Source organism: Rhinatrema bivittatum, chromosome 3 (genome assembly GCF_901001135.1).
Source record: "Rhinatrema bivittatum chromosome 3, aRhiBiv1.1, whole genome shotgun sequence".
Lineage (NCBI taxonomy): Eukaryota > Metazoa > Chordata > Amphibia > Gymnophiona > Rhinatrematidae > Rhinatrema > Rhinatrema bivittatum.
Window position 1 is genome coordinate 374,505,618 of NC_042617.1, and position 22,961 is coordinate 374,528,578.

At 43.5% G+C, this 22,961-nt stretch overlaps 1 protein-coding gene across 1 annotated transcript in view; it reads right to left on the reverse strand.

The window, feature by feature from the left end:
• Nucleotides 1–22,961, reverse strand: part of BCKDHB (branched chain keto acid dehydrogenase E1 subunit beta) — a 624,159-nt gene that overhangs the window by 234,212 nt on the left and 366,986 nt on the right. The window contains exon 9 of the mRNA XM_029595551.1: nt 90–176. Coding sequence (XP_029451411.1) covers nt 90–176 — 87 coding nt within the window. The remainder of the gene's footprint in view (nt 1–89; nt 177–22,961) is intronic.

The following is a 22,961-nucleotide window of genomic DNA, read 5'->3' on the forward strand; positions in this document are numbered from 1 at the left end:
ATGATTCTGCTATGCATCCAAACACAGAAACGGATAAACTACACAAAAATGAAAACTGACAGACTCATAATCAATTAGAATAAACTTACCTGGACACTGGAACTAATTTCAGATGCAAAGCCTCCAGTTACCGGTGCCTCATGGCTAATTAATAATCGCCCAGTTTTTACAACTGACTGAAAAAGAGAAACAAAAGGTACTGATTTTAAAATGGTATAATAAATATATTGAAACAAAGAATATTTGAGATGAAAAAAATTATATCAACTACCAAAAAGTGTTCTAATACATACTGAAAAAGTATACACCTATATACACCTAGAGCATCTTTTATCTGAAAAAGTTAAGGCCAAGTCAATGCTAGCTAATGGATTTTTCTGGAAAATGAGCCTGATTTCCTAATCCTTCTTGTCAACCCAACAATCTCCTCTGCCCTACCTCCCTTTTGCCCTTTATATTATTATTGGAATACATTTTAAGATTCCGTTGTATTTTCTGGCTAAGCTATCTTTTGTTCACTCCATTTTTGCGAGTTAAGGAAGGGAATGTCAGATCCCGAAAGCTAGTCAAGAAATATTTTTATTTAGTCCAATAAAAAGGTATCACTTTACGTATATATTTTTATGCATATATATATTTTTTTTTTTTTGCTTGATAACCTTTATTTCTATACATTCCCAAGTCTTATTATGGAATTTAAATTTATCTTCATTTTCACTATCATCACAAGTTTACTATTTCATGTGACAAAATCATCAAGTAAAAACTTTATATGAGTCAGATTTAAAAAAAAAAAAAAAAAAAATGTACCAGTATTATATTCACCAGAGAGACATCAGATTGTGAAGGGGTGTTGTCAACTTTGAAACAAGAAGATCAGGAGCTCCTACTGTACCTTTACATTAAATTCCAACTTTTCCCTGATATTGTTTAATAAGAAAGTAAAAGACTGCTAGATATAGTTCTTTTTAAGGAGATGGACAATGGGTGAAATCTAAATACTTCAAATTACCCCCTCATGACATGATTAGACCAGTAGTTCTCAACATTTTTTCTATCAGGTCACACCTGAGAGATGATGCTCACATGAGTGACACTCTGAACATATGACCATTATGGGACTAAATATGAGCATTTACTCTGCATCCACAGGAGTCCCCTGCTTCCTAACAATGGGTGCAGAGCAGAACTAATACAGTTCCCTGTACAACTCACCATACAAAAAAGATATTCTGATTCTGGTGTCATCTTAATAACAGCATCACAAACTCCCTCTGCTACCAGGAGCATTGTAAAATAATACAAACAAACCCCACGCTGTACATGTCTATCAAACCTGCCATACCTCAGCAGCACTAACTCCAAGAAATGAAACAGCAAGTGCCCTACCCATGAAAAGGCAGCAGTTCACCACCAGTGCAATATAATATCGAGAAAATACAACACATAAGGCTGATACAAACCTCTAGTAAAGTAGCTCAACTCAGTCACATACACATAGAAACAAACAGATCTGCCTTCACCAAATATAGAATAAAAGACCACAAATTACAAATGTGGAAACAAAACCTGGAATGGAAACCCCAAGACCACCTTCTATATGCGGTACAAAACTGGAGAACTAGAAACAAAAATATATTTCCACCTACACTAAGCAAAGTTCAAAGAGAGAAGACATGCATATTCTCAAAACTGACATAGTATGGCTCTTGTACCCAGTCACTCCTCTCCATGCCCCCATCAGCCCTCACTTCTCCCAACTACTCAGTCATCTCTTCACATACTCATATCCCAGACCAACATTCGACACATCCCCACCCATCTCTTCCCCATGCTCCCTTTCTCCCCTGTTCAACTCTTTCTGCTCTTCCTTCTCCCCTTCCCTTCCCAGAAAATTCTGACCACCTCTTTCCTACCCATTCCGCTCAGCATCCCCCACTCCCCACTGCCCTCGCCCTCAACCCATCAGCCCCACACCTCCATCTCTCTCTCCACTTCCATCTCTCTTTCCTGCCCAGCAGTCCCCAAACCCTCCCTCATCCACCTCTCCTACCCAGCAACCCCAATCTCCTTTCCCCCCACCCCTTCCTATCCAGCAGACTCCTGTCTCCCTATCTCCCCATGCCTTCCTACCCAGTACATTTCGCCCTCCTCCTGGCACCCAGCCAGCAGAAAAGACTTCAGTCCAATCCAGAGTCTCCCTCCCTCTTCATCAGCAGCAGATGAGGGCAAGAAGCATTGAGGAGAAGAAGATGAGGAGGCAGCAGAGGATCTATAATGCATACACAAGGAACTGGGGAACCTTTTGGGGAAGGGACAGTCTCTTCTGAATGGATGGGCTTCACCTTAACCAGGGAGGAAACCAGACTCCTGGCACTAGAGCAGCTTTTAAACTAGAACAAAGGGGAAAGCCAACAGTCGCTCAGCAGTGCATACTTCGGAGAGAGGTATCTTCAAAGAATACTAATGATGCATTAGAATTAGGACATCCCGACAGTGAGGTTTCAATAATAAGAAAAGTAGTCCAAGTGCCTGTAACTAAAAATTCACCTGAGTTAAAAGATTCCAATTAATCCCTGACAACTGAAAAGCAGAATATTAATAAAGACAAAAAACACTTTGAAATATTTGTATGCTAATACCAGAAGTCTAAGAAGTAAGATGGTAGGAGACTGTATAGCAGTGAATGATGACATAGATTTAATTGGCATTTCAAAGACATGCTAGAAAGAGGATAACCAATGGGAATGTACTATACCGGGGTACAAATTATATCGCAATGACAGAGAAGAGCATTTTGATGGCGGGGGTGGCACTTTAAGTCTGGAATGGCATAGAGTCCAACAGGATAAAGATCTTGCATGAGACTAAATGTACAATTGAATCTTTATGGGTAGAAATCCCATGTGTGTTGGGGAAGAGAATAGTGATAGGAGTATACTACCTGGCCAAGATGGTGAGATGGACAGTGAAAAGCTAAGAGAAATTAGGGAAGCTAACCAAACCGGTAGTGCAGTAATAATGTGAGATTTCAATTACCTTATGACAATCACGTTGTATCAAAAGTTTGCAATATTTTATAGCGTTACTGGTATTCTTATACTTTTTATAACGTTTTATCACAATTTTTTATGAAAATATGGGACCTTCATACCACGCGCAGTTTGCAAGTATGCAACTTGTACTTTCACTGCTATGGGTCTTTTTTAATCATCGGACCACTAAATAATCTTCATTTTTTGTTTTTCAATTTTTCTTTTGGTTTTTAACTATTTTATAAAATTATGGAGATTGGTACTTCCCTTAACTTGCGCAAACCACGCTTCAGAGTCCAGAGTCCAAAGTCCAACGTGTCCATGTTTCGCGAGCCGCTGCCTCAGGGACTTCTCGATATGACTCACAACACACTATTGCCCGGACTTCCAGTTGGTTGATGTTCCATCCCGACTCTTCCTTGTCCCAATGCCCCTGGGCCATCAGTTCCTGGCAGTGGGCTCCCCACCCTCGTAGGCTCGCATCCGTGGTGAGCCAGACCCAGGTCAGTGGGGATAGCCTTACTCCCTTGCTCAGATGGTTTTCTTGTAGCCACCATTGGAGCTGGGTCCACACCTCTGCCGGTAGCTGGAGGCGAACAGAATAGTTCTGAGACATCAGGTTCCATCGCGACAGTAGGGAACGTTGTAGTGGTTGCATGTGGGCCCTTGCCTATGGGACGACTTCTAGTGTTGATGTCATGAGGCCGAGGACTTGGAGGTAGTCACATACCTTGGGGCGAAAACAGGTCAACAGGTTTCACAAATGGTTCATCAGTTTCCTTCTCCTTGTAGGGGGAGGAACAACCTTGTCTTGTTTGGTATCGGACCAGACTCCCAGGTATTCTAGCTATTGGGAGGACTGCAGGCAGCTCTTGGTTGTGTTGACGACCTACCCGAGATTCTGCAGTAGATTCTTGACTCTGGTGGTCGCCTGGTGACGTTCCTCTGGAGATTTTGCCCTGATCAGCCAATCGTCCAGATATGTATGAGGATTCCTTATTTCCTCAGTGTCGCTGCCACTACAACCATGATTTTGGTGTACGTCCGAGGGGCAGTAGCTAGTCCGAAGGGTAGCGCCCAGAACTGGTAGTGATGGTCCAGTATAGCGAAGCGTAGAAAGCGCTGATGGTCGTAATGGGTCGGGATGTGGAGATAGGCTTCTAACAGATCCAGAGAGGTCAGAAATTATCCCGGCTGTACTGCCCTTATGACTGAGCGTAGGGTTTCCATGCAGAAGTGTGGTACCCTCAGGTAGCGATTGACGGACTTGAGGTCCAGGATGGGCGGAACATTCCCTCTTTCTTGGGGATGATAAAATAGATGGAATAGTGCCCAGTATTTTGTTGGTGCATGGGCACCGGTGTTATTGCCCTCAGGGCGAGTAGTATTGACAGTGTGGTTTCCACTGCTGTCCGCTTGGAGGGGGAATGGCATGGTGATTTCACAAATTTGTCTGGAGGCATACTGTGGAAGTCCAGGTAGTATCCCTCTCGAATGATGGTTAGGACCCACTTGTCCAACGTTATCTCGACCCATCTTTGGTAGAATAGGGCAAACCTGCCCCCTATGGCTTCTTCCTGTGAATGGGTCTGTTGATTCTCATTGTGGGGTGCGGCTGGGGCCTGGACCTGAGCCAGCTCCCCTCTTGTTGTGTCTGTTCCAAAAGGGCTGGCCCCTGCCTGCGGGACGAGGTGCTTGGTATGTGTTTTTGTACGGTCTAAAACACTGGGATCCTCTGTCCTTGGATCTTCAGGGAGAGGGGCATTGGTTTCTTTTGTTCCTGTCCTCTGGTAACTGAGGTACTGGGGATTCACCCCATTTGTCAGCTAACTTCTCCAGTTTGCTTCCGAACAGGAGGACTCCTTTAAAGGGCATTCTCATGAGTTTCGTCTTGGAAGTTGCGTCGGCTGACCAACTTCGAAGCCAGAGTTGCCTTCTGGCTGCCACTATGGATGAGGAAGGATATCGCCAGTTCTAAAGTTTTGACGGACGTGGTTGCATCCCTGGACAGCGACAAGCAGGCACGTGTCACCATGGCGCAGCAGGCAGCGATCTGCAGGGACATAGCTGAGACATCAAATGACTGTTTAAGGATGGATTCCTGACGTCTGACCTGGGCATCCCTGAGTGCAGCTCCTCCTTCAAGTGGAATGGTAGTGCACTTTGAAACAGTGCAGACCATAGCGTCCACTTTGGGGAACCCCAGGAGTTCTTTTGGCTGAGGGTTCCAGGGGGTATAGGGCTTCTAGGGCCCATCCTCCTTTGAAGCTGTCCTCCGGGGCATTCCATTCCAGGTCAATCAGTTGTTGGACGGCCTGCAGCATTGGGAAATGGCATGAGGCCTGACGGAGCCCGACCAAAACAGGGTTTGTCTTTGGCTCCGCTGCAGTGCTTGAGCCTGGGATGGTCAGCGTTTTCAGGCTCAGAGACACGAGATCTGATAACTCATCTTTGGAGAAGAAATGCATCATGGTTTGGTATGGTTCTGTTCCTGGAGGAATTTCCCCTTCCTCCAGGGAGTCTGGCTCTTCCTCCGAGATGTCTGTGTCCCCTAAGGGGAGGCTTTTGCCTGGAGGAGGCACGTCTCGGGGAGGAGGCACGTCTCGGGGCGGAGGCCCATCTCAGGGAGATCGAGAGGGGCCTGGAAGGTTTTGTTCTTCTGATGGAGACTGTGGCTATGTCACAAGTGGCACCGATTGCACCTGGACGAAGGTTTGCAGCCCTTTGAAGAATTCCACCCAGGAAAAGGTCCATGGGTCTATATTGAATTCAGCGGTGTTCCCTGAGGAGTCCATCTGAGGAGGGCCCAAGCCGGGGATAGAGAGGTCCGTGTACTGTCATTGGTGGAGCCGGATTCCTCTACTGGCTGAGGGGGGCCTTGCCTTGGTTCCCCCAGAGCCTCTTCGCACTGTAGGTACAGGGCAGAGGCCACATCGTGTTGTGTAGCTCTCAGGTGGCAGGCTGGGCAGAGGGCTTGTCCCTTGGCTTTCTTGCTGAGGGGGGCCTTGCCTTGGTTCCCCCCGAGCCTCTTCGCACTGTAGGTACAGGGCAGAGGCCACTTCGTGTTGCGCTGCTCTCAGGTGGCAGGCTGGGCAAAGGGCTTGTCCCTTGGCTTTCATGGCCGGTGGTGCCATGATTTTTGCGCGTGGAGTGGTTCAAAACTCGTCTATGCACGTATGTGTGCGCGCCGGGAGGTTTATTTGTGCGTTCCGGGTGCGCCAACACTGTGCATGCAAGATGCAGAAGATGTGCGTGCAGGCCTGTGCTTAGGGAGATGCGCACACCGCTGTACGCACAGGTTTATTTGTGCGCCCAGTACTGTTGAATGTGCCGCGGTGCGCCCGGCACCATTGTGCGCGTCGCTGTGCGCATGGCATAGATGCGCGCGCCGCTGTACGCACAAGTAGTTTGTGCGCCCAGCTCGCCGCTGTGCGCATGGCTCAGATGTGCAGATAATACAGTGATCAGGGGGGAAATGGCGCAGACGACCATGTGGGCAAGATCGCGCCCCCCCCCCCCCCAGAGGGTCTCCACATGGAAGTACTCTCGCACCGGATTGGGGCCTAGCCTGGACGGGGCTGCTCAACCCGATGGCACAGACGCCAGTTGGCGATCTGTGCGGCTCACCAAGCCTCGAGACCGGAGACTTAAATAAAGTTTTCTACCTTACCTTGTCTCGGTGTTTCCCGGTCTCGTGCTGGGCGGTCTCCAGCTGCGGGGGGAGAGGGGAATACCTTCTCCGCTGTGCTCGGTATTGCATCCGCTGCCTCTCAGCCACTCAGGGGCCTATGTCCACGCCGGGAACCGGCTATTGGTCCGAGGCTTACCTCTGAGGGATCTCGGAAATCACCTCAGGAATTCTTGACTGGGGGAGGGATCCTTAGGTATCACCGCAGGAGAGCGGGGCTAGTCTTGTAGAGGTAAGATTTTCTTTCTTCTTTTGGTTTGGATTTTCTAACGCTGTGCAAGCATGTGTAGAGTCCCAAACTGCTAAGGAGACGGAGAAATACTGAAGAGCAGAGCTTCCTGCACGGGTATTTGTAGGCTGACGTCAGATTGAAATCTGACTCCGTCTCCCAACTGCATCAGGAGTACACTATACCCATTGGTCCTGAGTCCATCTGCTACACACTAGGAAATAAAGAATCTTTGCCTTTTACCGATCTTTCTACTTCTGGTTGCTACACTGCCATATTGGATCGGCTTCTATTGTGTAGCTTGAGTTAGAGCAATATAAAGTTGCCATGCTGCCATTTAAGGTGCCTGTCAAAATGATTAATAGTAAACATAGTAAATGACAACAGATAAAGATCAAAAAGGCCCATCTAGGCTGCCCAGCAGCAATTTTATACACATCTACCCAGCGTAGATCTAATTCCCACATGAACCCAATCACCAATCCTGGTGTGTCTTCTTTAGGGTTACACATTCTGCATAATACAGGTTACTCCATGCCTTCCAGAAAGCACAATGCAGCCATATCACTGCTGTCCTGAGCTGCAACATTCACTCAGTTTACTTTGCCCAGTGCTTCATTTCCATTCTTTTGTTATTAGGGATCCTCTACAGTTATCTCATGCTTTTTTAAATTCTGTCACTTTTTGTCATCACCACCTCCTCTAGAAGAACATTCCAGGCATCCAGTATCCTCTCTGTGAAAAAATACCTGACAATGTTCCTGAATCTACCTCTTGGAGCTTCATATTGTGACCCCCCTCATTCCACAGCTTCCTTGCCACTGAAAAAAAACTTAGCCTTCTGTGCATTAATACCTTTCAAGTATTTAAATGTCTGTATCATATCCCTCCATCTTGCTTCTCTTCTATATACATATTAAGTTCCTTCAGACTCATCTCATATGGCTTTTGGTATAAATCCTATGTGTTTATTATTAAGCAAATGCAGACTCGAGTTTTTTGGGTTTTTTTTTAATAGTTTATGAATAATTTATTTTCCATTCCTTGATAGTATTTTTAATAGTGTTTATACTACATTCTCTAATTAACAAGAAATGCAAGATGCAGTTTTAAATTTAATCCTAAAATAGTTGCCAATCAAATATGAAACACAAGAGCTGAAGCCAGGATAGTTGATGGTCCATTTATTATAAATTTCAGTCTCTTCCAAAAGAAGAAAGTGTAATTATACAGAAGACTAAACCTTTCTTGCTTAAAATCCATATAGAAGTAAGCATTATTAGTAAGTTTCTTCAAGTTTCATATATTCAGCAACAAACCACTCGATAGATTCTAATTCATTAACATTGGCAGCTGGGATGTCCCCCCTACCCAACCCGCAACCGGGTCCCACCTCCCCCCGTAACCTCACAAAATTAACCCATCAAATCACAAGTAAAGGCATTCACAATTAGCTGTGGGTGTAAAAGGCCACAGCTTTATGGAACAAAACATAGTACATTACCTGCAGTACCCAAGCCTTTGAGTTCATGTGCGGTATCACCGCTCTCCCCCCAACCCAGCCTCCGCCCACCATGCACTAGCAAGACAGCCACGACGTATCCGCCCCCCCCCCCCCCCCCCCCCCCCCATCTCCATGTTCAAGCAAGAGGGGCCTGTTTCTGGGCTCCCTGCCCAATGGCCACATCACAACCATTCTCAACAGGACATAATCCAGTGATTGCCCCAGGCAACAAATTCAACATCTCATCAGCCCAGTCCCCGGCTCGGGTACCCTGCCCTCCCCACTTTTTATTTACCCCTAGCTGCGACATTACATATAAACCAGTACATGACAAATGATCACAATATTGGACTCCCTACTAACAAAATAACACTAAATAGTGAATTATAACCTCATCATTATTAATAAACTAAATTGGGTGGGAGGGAGCGAATGCCACCCTTGCCACTAATATGGCGCCCCGATCAATGGCTGGGGTTTAAAGTCTGCCTGCCAACATCATCATTACGCGCCAACCAGAGGCCAGTCCTGCTTCCCGCGCATGCGTGGCCGCCTGAAATCTCGCTGGCCCTGTACATGCGCGGGATCAACGCCTGGCCCGTTCCAGAGCAAAACAAGATGGAGTGTTGACGGCACAAATCCGGGCCTCAAGACGCCCCTCCCCCCTCCCCCCGGTAACATTACCCCGACACGAGGAGAGGGAAGCAAGGGGAGGGGAGCGCAGCAGACGAGGAAGGGTGCCCCCAGCACAAAGTTATTCGGTGCACTGAGCGAGGGGGAGGGACCTGGTCCTCGTCATTACTTTCAACCAGTTGTACATGCTTTTTTCCTTTAGAGGTCAACAAAAATATAAAATCCACCAAACAGCAATGGCTCAAAATGTTCTTTCCTATTTCATTTCTGAAGGGCTATTATTACTTGTGGCTTGTGGCAGTCATATTTAGATGTTTCTGAAAGTAACACAGTTTTGTTTTTTTTCTTTGCAAGGTTCCCATACACACCCAACTTAATGAATGTTTGTTATCTAGATAATTTTCCTTGTCCTTTTTTCCAAAAGTTCAGAACATACACAGTTCTAAAGCCCTAACATAGCTAATACCTACCCAATTACCATAAAGATGATGTCATAATGAGCTTGCAAATGTTGAGCATTTCTGTTTTAAACTGATTTTCAGATGTGCAGCCTTTGGGTCATGTCATAAACAATAACTGACGACCTGCAGTTTTCGCCATGCACAACACAAGATTCGCCTTTTTATCTATTAGTTGTACTTCTGGCAATTCTTGCTACATTAATCTTTCGATACTCGTGCCAGTATCAACAACAGAATAGATAGTATTTCTTATCTAAAACCAAATTTAACAATGCTAATCAGCTACTCACAAAATAAAAGAAGATTTCAGGCATTTGGGAAGGCAAACCTGAAAAGGGAAATTTGTAACCAGAACTGGAAAAGTGCATGGGACTGTATTAAATATAAAGAGGTAATTTGTTCCAGTGAAAGGGTGCGTGAAGAGTGAAGGTCTGTAAACAAGGGGGGGCCTGCTTAGTAGGAGGGAGAAATAAAAGCATGAAAGACTAGGCATACAGAAGACTTGAAGCAAAGTAATTATGAGTAACAGCAGAGAAACAAGGAGGGTGCAGACCACAAATGCACAGAATCCGACAAAATGACAGCAGATGAGGACCATCATGCCTATTTCGTTTTCCCACTTCATTTCCTGGTGCTTTTCATAGACTCCAGTTAATTTGTGGCTTTCCCTTCACAACTGGGGATCCTCTTTGTTTATCCCATAATTTCTTGAATTCTCTTTTTATCATCACCACCACAGCCACAACCTCGTCCCCATCTCCTATGAAAAAATATTTTCTGATGTTCCTCTTGAGTCTACTTCCTTGAAACTTCATCTTGGGTCCTCTTTTTCTAGAACGTCCTTTCCAATGAAAAACATTTGTTTGTTCCACCCAGTTTTATGTGTGTAAATGGATGTACTAAGAGCCTGGGGCTGTGTGCATGTAAAAGTATACAGATTACAGAGGAGCGTTCTGGGAAGCAGAGTTGGGGCGGTCAGCATTTACATGCATAGGTTTTTTTTTTTTTAATTTTAAAAACTAGGCTTATAAGTTACACCCTGCTTGGAGCACGTGTAACTTTATGCAAGGTAATTTGTGTGCATAATTTGCCAATTACCCGCAGACTGGAGTGGAGATATAGCCTAGTGGTTAGAACAATAGGCTAAGAATCAAGGAAGCTAGGATTCACATCCAGCTGATGCTCTTTGTGACCTTGGGAAGGTCACTTCACACTCCCTTGCATCAGGTACATTCTTAGGGCATCATTAAAACCTTTTCCTCATTTTGTGTCTATAGGAAAAATGTTTAGTAAAGAGGACCCCCTTAGATTGTAAATCCTCCGGGGCCAAAGAAACATCTAAACACCTGAATGCAACTCATCATGAGCAACCAATGAAAAAGTGTGAGATAACTAAAACATTTACAAAAAGATTCATCTTTGTTTAAATACGACCTATTTTTTGGTCTCTCCCACATTTGTTGGGACACTTCTTGAACTGGATGATTTACAGGTAAATCTTTGGGATGAGAGTTTGTATGCATATATGATTTTAGGTAATGTATTTATTACATGGTAGAGTTCCTCTTGGTCCTTTTGGCTGGGTAGACAGTAATTTGTTACTGATGAATAAGTTGGAGAGGTTGAGAAGTAATTTATAAGCAATTACAGGTGCTTCAGTACTTCTCAGTTTGTCATGTGCAGTGACCATAAACCGAAGAAACTTGATAACGTTTTGTATAGTGATATTATAGAGTTTTAAGTAGATACAAAGTGGTAGCTAATCAATCTGTTTTTTCTCCCATACTGAAGTAGATTTTCTTTAGATACTTGTAGCATATTCAATTTCATTGATAGCTTGGCAGAGTAGAAAAACATGAGGTGTCTATTACTTGTGTCTTCATCCTAACAGATTTGTTGACATCTGATAGTCTGGCTATAAATTACTGGTTTCTTTGTCTAGAAAACATAGCTGTATTAATTCTTAAAAGCAATTTTAAAAATATGCAAAAAGGAGGAGATGGGAACTGAAATACATTCATCTTTTCGTGTAAAAAAGTAATAGACTGAAAGAAGACACTCCTTGTGACCCTGGGCAAGTCACACCTTCATTGCTGAGAGGTCCCAGCAGGCAGTTCTAGACTCAGAGGGGTGGGCCGGGACAGCACCATTAGCTGCTGTTCCCGGGGAAACGTGTGCAGGCAGCTGGTTAGCACGCACAGATTACTTCTGCTCCACAGGAGCAGTAAGTGTCAAAATAAAAGAAATTAGGGATAGTCAGGGAGCCTCTGTAGGCTTTGTGGACTAGCTGGTCAGTCCTCCTAGTTCCTTGGTCCACACTTCCTCCTGGCAGCAATCTTGTTTCTTGTTTGGACAAATATAAATTCCAGACTTCCAGGCAGCAGGTTGCCAGAGTTTAGCTCTCATTCTCTGGCCTCCTCACTGAAGTCCTGCTTCCAGAGTTCATCTCACTGGGTTAAATCCAGCATATTCGTCACTTCTTCGGACTGACGATTTGTCTCATCTAGTCTTCATGATTCCAGTTTGCTTGTACTTCATCCTGCAGTTCCTGCTTAGTTCTGGTTCAAAGCTTACTACCTAAGTCCTTTTAGGCACCGAGGGCTTAAGCCAAGGGGAAAGTGGTTATCAGAGGAAGACGACATCCTACTGGTGTTCCAGTTCGAACCCTCTAACTCACCTTGCCAGTGTACTGGCCACTCCAGCCTTGAAAGTCACACTCCCGGCAGATTATGCCTCACAGTTGCCTCAGATACAAAACTAGATTGTATGCTTTCTGGGAGCATGGAACAGGGAAATACCAACAGTACCTGAAAGTAACTCATCTTGAGCTACCCAATGATAAGGCATGAGCTAAAAATCCAATAAATAAATATTTTCGAAGTAAATTTATGCTTGTAAATTTGCTTGGAAAATCCTCAGTAAAGTGTTTGTACTATGTGCACATAGACTGTACTGCTTTACTAGCTGTGTGAAAATTACCCTTCCTATGATCAGTTTTTCTCTTTTACAAATCTCTATGGGGGAAATTTTCAAAAGGATTTACAAGCATAAAAGTGGCATATTTCGAAACAATTTTCAAAAGACGATTTACGCACAAAAACCCGGATTTTAAAAGGGTTACGTGTGTACATTTCGGGGTGTATGTGTGTGGCCGGGCCTGGCAAGCACTGCATGCATTTTACAACAGGCCCGGCCATGTGCATGAACCCTGGTACGTGCAGAAGTGCCAGCTGAGGTAACAGGGGCCGCCCTGGGGGCCTGGTCTAGGTGGGGAGGGCCGTGTCAGCACGCGCCGGCAGCTGGCCAGTGTGCACAGATTACTTCTGCTCCGGAGGGGCAGTAAGTATTAAAATAAAAAAATTAGGGATGGTTAGGGTAGGTTTAGGGGGTGGGGAGGAGAGGGGAACAGGGAGGAGGTATAGAGTTAAGTGCAGGAAAGTTCCCCCTCAGTCCGCTTCTTAATTGGACTGGGAGGGAACTGGGGGAGGCCCGATTGCATCACTGCGTGTTGCTTTGTAAGAATCTCCCTTTGCACGCGCGAGTTGTGGGCCACCCACAAATGCGCACATGTGCTCGCTGCCATCAGATTTTACAACATGCGCGCTCCTTTTAAAATCAACCTCAAATTTCACTTGTGCAAGTAAAACCTATTGACAATTCAACAGCATATATAGCAGCAATTTCAATTTATGTGTGAAAATCCTTGTGAAAATTACTTCTTATGGGGTAGATTTTCAAAGGGATACGTGCGTACCCCCCGAAAACCTACCCCAAACCCCCAATGTGCGCGCCAAGCCTATTTTGCATAGGCTCGGCGGCACACGCAAGCCCCAGGGCTTGCAAAAAGGGGCGATCGGGGGCGTGGCCAGGGGGCGCAGTTAGGGATCGGGGCTTGTCCGGGGGGCGTGTGGGTAGTCCGGGGGCGTGGCCGAGTGCCCCGATACAGCGCCTGTGTCAGGGCCTATCACGCCGGCGTGTGTAAGTTACTACTGCCCGGAGGCAGTAGTAACTTCTCTGATAAAGGTAGGGGGGTGGGTTAGGTAGGGGAAGGGAAGGGAAGGTGCAGGGGGGGGGGGTAGAAAAAAAGTTACCTCCGAGGCCGCTCCGGGCAGGGCTCGGCGCACGCAAGTTGCACAAATGTGCACCCCCTTGCGCGCGCCGACCCCGGATTTTATAAGATACGCGCGGCTACGCACGTATCTTATAATATCCAGCGTACTTTTGTTCGCGGCTGGTGCACGAACAAACGTACGCGCGCGCGTATGTTTTTAAAATCTACCTCTATGTGTTTAGAGTCTGGTACTAGGAAAAGAAAAAAAAAGATATCTGTTGCAAACTTTCTTAAATGTTTTAACTTACCCTCGGACAATTAAGTTAATTTGAATGATATACAGCTGACTGGCTGAAGTAGATGAATAAAGTTGCTGATGCCCTAGCTCCTGCACTGCTTGTTGCCATCAGGCATCAGCCAAACAAAGTAGGTGGGAACCCAAAATCACTGATATACTTCAGAGACAATAATAGAGATTGGGACAAAACTTGAAAGGTCCACAAGAACTCAAAAAGCTGTTCAAAAAATGTGTTATTCATTTATGGAAACTAACATCTTAATGGATCATGTTCATGAACCTCCGATAGGGACCGTGTTTCAATTAACTGCGTCAGGAGGGGCCAGATCTGTAAATGGGAATAAAAATAAATAATATTCAGAGTGGACCAAAAAATGGCAAAGCAAACATTCCCATGTACAGATCTGGTCCCTCCCGACACAGTTAATCGAAACACAGTCCATGCTGGGGGTCCGTGAACATGATCCATTAAGATGTTAGTTTCCATAAATGAATAACACATTTTTTGAACAGCTTTTTGAGTTCTTGTGGACCTTTCAAGTTTTGTCCCAGTTGCCATCAGGCATCATAACAGATTTTTTTGGTTTACAGAGAACTTGGACTTTAACCTTCAGGTAATGCACTTTGAGCATTGCTGGCACAAGTCAGATTTTTTATTTTCTGTTTCACTGCACAGATAGGCTCATAGCTACATACAGAATTATGAGAAGATCTGTCAATGTTTACCATGGGAATGTAATTTTGTTGAATAGAATATTTTAATTGGTTGAGTGGGGGATGTTGTGACCACATACTTATGTGTATGACTAAAGAGTATGCATGCTATGAATGGTAGCAAATATGCATTGGTCAGTGCATTGACACATTGTTTGATTCAGATAGATGAATGCATCTATAGTTATCATTGGAAGCAATTTGTTTATAGAAATGAGGGATTGTAGTTTATCCAATCAGGATTGCAATAAGGAGATGCTGTGATTAGTTAAGTTAGGAAGCCCTTTAAACTATAGACCAATGAAAATTTGAAGTAAAGATGCACTGTGATTGATTGAGGCAAACAGCCCTTGAAATTATATATCTGGGATGGCAACTTCCAGTCCCTGAGTGCCACAAACAGACCAGGTTTTCAGGATATCTGCAATGAATATGTATGAGATAGATTTGCATGCACTGCCTCCATTGTATGCAAATCTATCTCATGCATATTCATTGTAGATATCCTGAAAACATGGCCTATTTGTAGCAGATGAGGACTGGAGTTCGCCATCCCTATTATAGACCAATAAGAATTTGTGTGGTATGAGGGTTGTGATTTTTGGTGCTTTATTTCAATTTGTGTTTAAATGAACTTCCTGGGTTTGTGTGCTTCATTTAGGAAGATGCTGGGTAGGTGTTTGGTCACTGATTAAATGTGAGTTGCTACAAGCTCTCTCTTATTGTGAGTGTGCTTATATCTAAATAAAGTTATAATGGACTATATTTTATAAATTATTTTCTTTTGTAGAGACTATTGAATTAATCCCCAAAGCAGCTGATATCCAAATGCCAACATTAGCAAATAAATAATAATTGGATGTTTTACAACATTTTCAAATTTTCCACTTCTAGCTTTTGGCTTTGAAAATTGTCTTCTCAGTGGTAATTTTTAATAGCCAGCAACAGGAAGTCAGAAATACATGCATGAATTACATTGATTTTCAAAGCAAACTTTTGAAATTTACCCCCAAAATCTACCCATACACAATTACACCTAAATTGTATGCAGGAACTTGTCAGGAACATTTATGTGCTATTCTTGAAAATGCTAAAGTATGTCCAAACCTCTCTCCAACTCTGCCCCAGGACTACCTCCACTCAGTCTGGGTAAACTTACACACATACAGGACATACATGCATAAGTTTACTTGTATATCAGGCAGATCATCTCCCTGGATAAAGCATCGCTTTACTCATGCAAATGCCTTTGAAAATTACCCTCCCTATGATGGTGCTAAAAAAAAAAAAAAATGAAATGATAAAAATTCTGTCATCTCCTACTATTCAGCTTCTGTAGGACCTATTCTCAACTGAAATGATAAACAATGTAGACACAAAAAAATTATACCCACAAGAAACACTACAGTTAGGTACTTAACGGGGGAACATTTTTACAGCAATTTGTGTGTGTAAAAAGGCATTTTTGATGTCAACTGTCTGATTACTTCCCACCCTGAATGCTGCTAAGTCTGGACTTTTAGCTCCAATGAGAAAAAGCATTCCTGGTGTAATTGGTATCAGACTTGTTTATTGTGTAGTATTGGCTGGGCGAGAGGTCTGGGTGAATTGGAGGGAGTTCAGGCTGAAGAAGCAGGAGGGTTTCGATGACCTGGAGAAGTAATGGTCAAACTGGTGGAGGACTCAGAAAACTGGTCATTTCAATTATGCACGCAAGTTGCGCGCGAAAATCAGGTTTTATGTGAGCCAAGTCCAACTTTTTTCTCGCACACAAAATGCATGTGAATATATTTTTAAATGTGAAAGGAAGAGTACACATGATCAATACATTGAAATACTTGGGCATAATCACACCTAACGCATATTTTACAATACACACCTATCAAATATGCATGGGCTATAAAATACTTTTGTAGATCTCTGAGCGGCCATATATATGCGTATATTAGGGTGCACGTAGTTGTTTGAAAGTTTTACTCATAAATTGCATTTTCAAATCTACATGTGTTCTTCTCAAACAAAACGCTACCCAGATAAAAACCAATTAAAAGTGTACTTTGTAAACATGGCAATATTCACAGTGAAAGTGTGCACAATCTTCCCCTTAGAAATTTGCTGGAAAGACTGCGGGTGAAAAATATGCACCGACTTTGCAACAGGGCACTTTTCAAAATTGTGCCCTATGCAACACAGGGCCTACAATTTCACCATATGTAAAGGAATGAAATCAAAAGGAAAGCCTGCAAAGCGCAAGGCCTGTATTAGGGTTAGAAGTATGAAAAATACTAAAATAGCTTAATCTATAGGAATTGTGTTTGGGAATTTCCATGAATGAGGTATGATGGTTAGAGACAGAGTCAGTGGCATTGGGAGTTTGAGGTTGGAATTGGAGGAAATCATAAGTATACAATATCAGAGGATTTTATACTCAGCTACAAAACAAAATCTCCAGTGCAAGCCACACTGGAGCATTAATACATCTTTCTGCTGGATTAGCAGTTCCCCGGGGAAAATCCTCCACAGCATTATTAAAAACATTTTTTTTCCTGGCAAAGTATTTGATTCTTTGCTGACTCAAGCAGGCCTTTGTGTAGACCAAATCCTTGTACTGAATAAATTCAACAAGATTTACTATCTAGCAATAATCTACAATCGCAGCACGCCAATCTTCCTTTCTTACTTTCCATTCCTTTTGATTTAAACTTTCAGCAGATGAATCAGGCATCTGCATCAACTCTTCCTTTTAAAGTGACCAAGCCAGCGTAGACCAATCTAACGTATGCTGAACTAAAATGAAAGACAACCTTAATTATAACTTCTGAATGCGACATATACAACACAATAAAATAATTTTATTTTGTGATACCAACGGGAGAAAACAAAAGATAAACAAGTAATTAAAGTGCTCACCATGGATGTTGCACATCTTAGATTTTTGAAGCTACCCCAACCTACGGGACTCTAGAATGACCATAACCATGCTGAGAAGGAATTTGGCACCAGGAGGTGTGAGCAGGCAAAGAAGCATCAACACTGGGAGGGAGTGGATGGGGAAATAGGAAGTGGAGATGGGGAAAGGAGTATAAAAAAGGGTAAGACGGGTAAGGTGAGAAGAAGTGTGGGGATGAAAATCACGAGAAGAGACTGCTTAGAAAATAGAGGAATCAGTGGATCTGATGTAGCAGGTGTGATGCAAGTAAGAGGGGAAAGGGGCTAGGAGCAGGAGTGCTGGTAGAGCAGGATAAAAAGGATAGCTAGGGTTTGTGGCCTCAGTGGAGAGGAGATTGTAATACAGAGATGTCAGTGGAAGAGACAGCAGGAATTAGCCACATCACTGGAATGTGTGGCTAATGTTGATGAAGTCTGTGGGAGATGGGGGCCAAGGAAAGGTGTGGAGTCAGTGGGAGAATGGATATTGAGAAGAAGAGAACCAGCAAGGGAACATCAGGAGATAAGGCAGAAATGACTTTTGTGTTGTGCTTCAATCTTTACTTTTTTAAAGAATTGGCTACTATAAATTCACTTTCATTCGTATTCCTGAAAATACCCTTAAAGCCCTTCAAATTCTCCAAAATTCAATTGCTTGCATTTTAGCTGGCTCTGATATCAAGACTTATCTTACATTCCCCTCCATTGCTTTTCGGTCCTATGGAGAGTTACATTTAAAGTTCTCATGTCAGTCCACAAATTACTTAATAATCTTTCATCTCCATGGATATCCTTTATTCTGCATATCTATAACCAACACAATACCTAAGATCAGTATATAAAGGCTTTCTTGAGGTCCCTTTTCCTCGTTTAACTCATTTGTGGAAAGGAGAAATCATGCCTTCTCAGTCACTAGCTCCATTTTATGGAATTCTGTGCCCAAACAGCTATATACTATGTCAGATAATAATACTTTCAAAAAAAAGCCCTTAACACCTGTCTCTTTAGACAGGCAGTTGAATACAACAATTAGCTCCCTTAGTCTCTTACAATTATAGAAATGGGCTCTAACACAGATGGAATACTCATTCATCATGGATCACTAAGAATAGATCCGCATTTTGTGCATGTTCTTATGTTCTCTTTATCAGGAGTGGTGCTTCCATTAGAAAAACTAGGTGGTTGCCTAGAATGCCAAAGTTTTGGGAGTGGGAAAATCCTACTAGCATGAGGCCCAGAGAGGGTGTTGCGCCAGCTCTAATACCACCAAAAAAGACAGCACTGTTTTGGAGTCACTTCCGCTGATAGGAGGGAATGCTGTGCTAGAAGTAAATTGGACCAAAGGTTTGCCTAGGGCAACAAATACTCTTGCACTGGTCCTGCACTTTGTTCTGGATGGTCTAAACGTTTTTGTTTGTTTCTAATTGTGTTTACTTATTTTATTTGCTTTATCACAAGGACCTGGTTGGATCCAATCTTCTTGCTCAAAAACAGGGACAAGCAGTGGCTTTCCCAAGTCTATATAGCTAATAATAGTTTATGGACTTTCCTCCAGAAACTTGTCTAAACCGGGGGGGGGCAGCTTTGGGTCCTCAAGAGCCATAAACAGGCCTGGTTTTCAGAATATCCATAATGAATATACATGAGATAGTTTTGCATATGATGGAGGCATTTAAACCAGCTATGCTAACTGCTTTCACCACCTCCTCTGCCAACAAATTCTACTGTTTAATTGTGTGCTGTGTCTCTGATTTATTTTAAATGTGCTACCTATTAGCTTCCTGGCACGTCCTTCAGTCCTAGTACTATTTAAAAGGGTAAGTAACTGCTCCCCATTTACCTGTTCCATTTCACTCGAGATTTTATAGACCTCTATCATATTTCTTCTTGGCGTCTCTTCTCCAGGCTGAAGAGCCCTAACCTATCTACTTTTTCCTCACAGGAAAGTCGTTCCATCCCCTTTATCATTTTACCGCCATGCATTTTCAGTGGATAGGAAGAAGAGATGGTTGGATACAAGCAGATATGTATTCAGAACCTTAAAAACCATCAGTAATACTGACTCTCCATAAAATGTTGGAGAGCAAAATGCTTTAAGGTCAACTACCCACCATATTACAACTGCAAGACAGCAACAATAAAGAGATACTATATTTTGTCTTTCAGCTTTCTGATATTATAATCAGAGCTCCCCAGTTTCCTGTGGAAGATTTTTCAAGATTCAGCGGCAATAGTTAGCAAATTCTGTGACAAATTTTTCAAAATTATGGGGCAACTATGTGGCATATTTGCATAATTTTGCATAAAGTTTCGCACGTCCATCTATGGAAAAAACTCAGTTTTGTAAACTGAAAACCATTCATATTGTTTGCTTGTTTTTAAATAACATTTAAAATATACAAATAGAAAAATGTATCAAGTACAAAAATCAACAATTTATCAAGACAAGCCATTCGCTACAAACTTTTAATTGTGAAATGTCACTTTTGTTTTGAATTGTAAAAAAGTACAACCATATTTTTAGATTTTCTTGAGAAATTCCTTGTCATTTTTTTTTTAATTTATAATTCTGCTTTATTAGGAACTTCAAAGAGGATTACATTCAAGTACTGTAGATATTTATCTGTCCCCAGAGGGCTCATAAAAGTTTGTGCAATGGAGGGTGAAGTGACTTTTGCTATAAATGCCCTGAATATTAGTAATTTGTCATGCTATTAATTACACAGAAAGATGCTGTATGTGCAAGTATACTGCACAAATGGTAAAAGTTACAAAAAGGGGGTTGAGTTATCACAAGCTGAAACATACCAGCAGTAGTGCCACTCATCAAGGCTTCCAAGGAATTGAAATTCATGCCCTCTCTGCCAGCTGTGAGACACCAGCAGTTGAGGAATTCCAAAACACATCCAGATCTTTGTAGAGGATGTATGACTGGCCACATATACAGGTGCAAGAACCTTTATATAAAGATGAAATTCTTCTAAAGGAACATCGCTCCATCTAGGAATTATATCGATAATGATTTAAGTGATTTTTGAGGGATCAGGCATTCTGACTGCTTTCTCCGACAGCTCCAACTTCACCTCCCACCCTTTCATTTTAGGACAGAAGGAAAGGAGGTGGGACGAACAATAGAAGAAGGTTCCTCCGCAGGCTATTTGCAAGGAATGGGCCTGGAGCAGGAGCAGAGAGTGGGTTGAAACTAATGGAAGTCACAATTCCTGCAGCTTTGCTCAAAGGATTGAATTAAGCAGTGTTAAAGCTTTCAGGAATGCTGATTCTGTGGCAGACTGTAAAATATGCAACAAGCTAATTATGCAGTTTCTTCTGCAATTGCACTGGTTAAAAGATAGGAAACAGGAGTATGTTTAATGGTCAATTTTCTCAGTGGATAAGGGTTTATAGTGGGATCTGTACTTGGACTGGTGCTTTTCAATATATTTATAAATGATCTGGAAAGAAATACAAGTGAAGTAATTAAATTTGCAAATGATACAAAATTATTCAGAGTAGTTAAATCACAAGCGGACTGTGATAAATTGCAGGAGGAACTTGCAAGACTGGAAAACTGGGCATCCAAATAGCAGATAAAATTTAATGTGGACAACTGCAAGGTGATGCATAGAGGGAAAAATAACCCTTGCTGTAGTTACACGATGTTAGGTTCCATATTAGGAGCTACCACCCAGGAAAAAGATCTAGGCGTCATAGTGGATAATACATTGAAATTGTCAGCCCAGTGTGCTGTGGCGATCAAAAAAGCAAACAGAATTTTAGGAATTGTTAGGAAGGGAATGGTAAATAAAACAGAAAATGTCATAATGCCTCTGTACAGGGGCGGATTGGCCTATCGGGGGATCGGGCATCGCCCGGTGGGCTGGTCGCACTAGTCACGTGGTCTGCCGAGCGCACCGTGACAGAGCCGCGCTCGGCAGACCACGTGGTATCTCCTGGGCCGGCCTGGGCGGTGAATCCCCGGGCCGGTCTTCATCGGGAAACCGCCGCTGCCTCTGTATTGCTCCATGCACTGGGGTAGATTTTAATAAAGTATGCCTGTGCGAACAAGAGTACACCGGATTTTAATAGATACGTGCGTAGCCACGCTAATCCTTTAAAATCCGGGGTCGGCAGCCTGCGCGCGGCCTCGGAGAGAACTTTCCTTTCACCCCCCCGCACCTTCCCCTCCCCTCCCTTCCCCTACCTAACCCACCCCCCCCCCCAGCCCTATCTAACCCCCCTACCTTTGTTGCAAAAGTTATGCCTGCCCGAGGCAGGCGTAACATGTGCGCGCTGGGTCGGCTGCCGGCGCGCCATGTTCCGGTCCGGGGGCTGGTCCGGAGGCCACAGCCACGCCCCTGGAATGCCCCCTGGCCGGCACCACGTCCCCCAGAATGCCCCCGAACGTCGTGCCACCCCCCCCCCCTGACACGCCCCCCCCCCAGCAAAGCCCCGGGATTTACGCGCATCCCGGGGCTTGTGCGCGCCACCAAGCCTATTCAACATAGGCTTGGCGCGCGCAGGGGGAGGTTGGGGCAGGTACCCCTTTGAAAATCTGCCCCACTGTGTACAATTCTGGTTACCACATCTCAAAAAAGATATAGTTGCACTGGAGAAGGTACAGAGAAGGGTGACCAAAATGATAAAGGGGATGAAACAGCTCCCCTAGGAGGAAAGGCTAAAGAGGTTAGGGCTGTTCAGCTTAGAGAAGAAACAGCTGAGAAGGGATATGCTAGAGGTGTATAAAATCATGAGAGGTCTAGAACGGGTAAATGTGAATTGGTTATTTACTCAGATAATAGAAGGACTAGGAGGTACTCCATGAAGTTAATAAATAGCACATTTAAAAAAAATCTGAGAAAATTTGTTTTCACTTAACACACAATTAAGCTCTGGAATTTGTTGCCAGAGGTTGTGGTGATGGCAGTTAGTGTAGCTGGGTTTAAAAAAGGTTTGGATAAGTTCTTGGAGAAGTCCATTAACTGTTATTAATCAAGTTGACTTAGGGAATAGCCACTGCTATCACTGGCATTAGTAGCATGGGATCTACTTAATGTTTGGTTACTAGTGAGGTACTTGTATCCTGGATTGGCCACTGTTAGAAACTGAATGTTGGGTTTGATAGACCCTAGGGTCTGACCTAGCATGGTAACCTCTTATGTTCTTATACACCAAAGCATATTTCTGGCTTATCCTGTCACCTTATCCACCAATTTGATTCTCTTGAGGTAAGCAGAAACCAACATCCCCAGATCCCAGCCTTATTTGATTTATAGAATTTCACCTCCTATACTATACCATCCCCTTGAGTTTTGCAGCCCAAATGCATAACCTTAAATTTTTTACCTTTAAATCTTAGCTGCCAAACTCTACACAATTTATTGAACTTCGCTAGATCCCTTCCTCATGTTTTCCGCACCTTC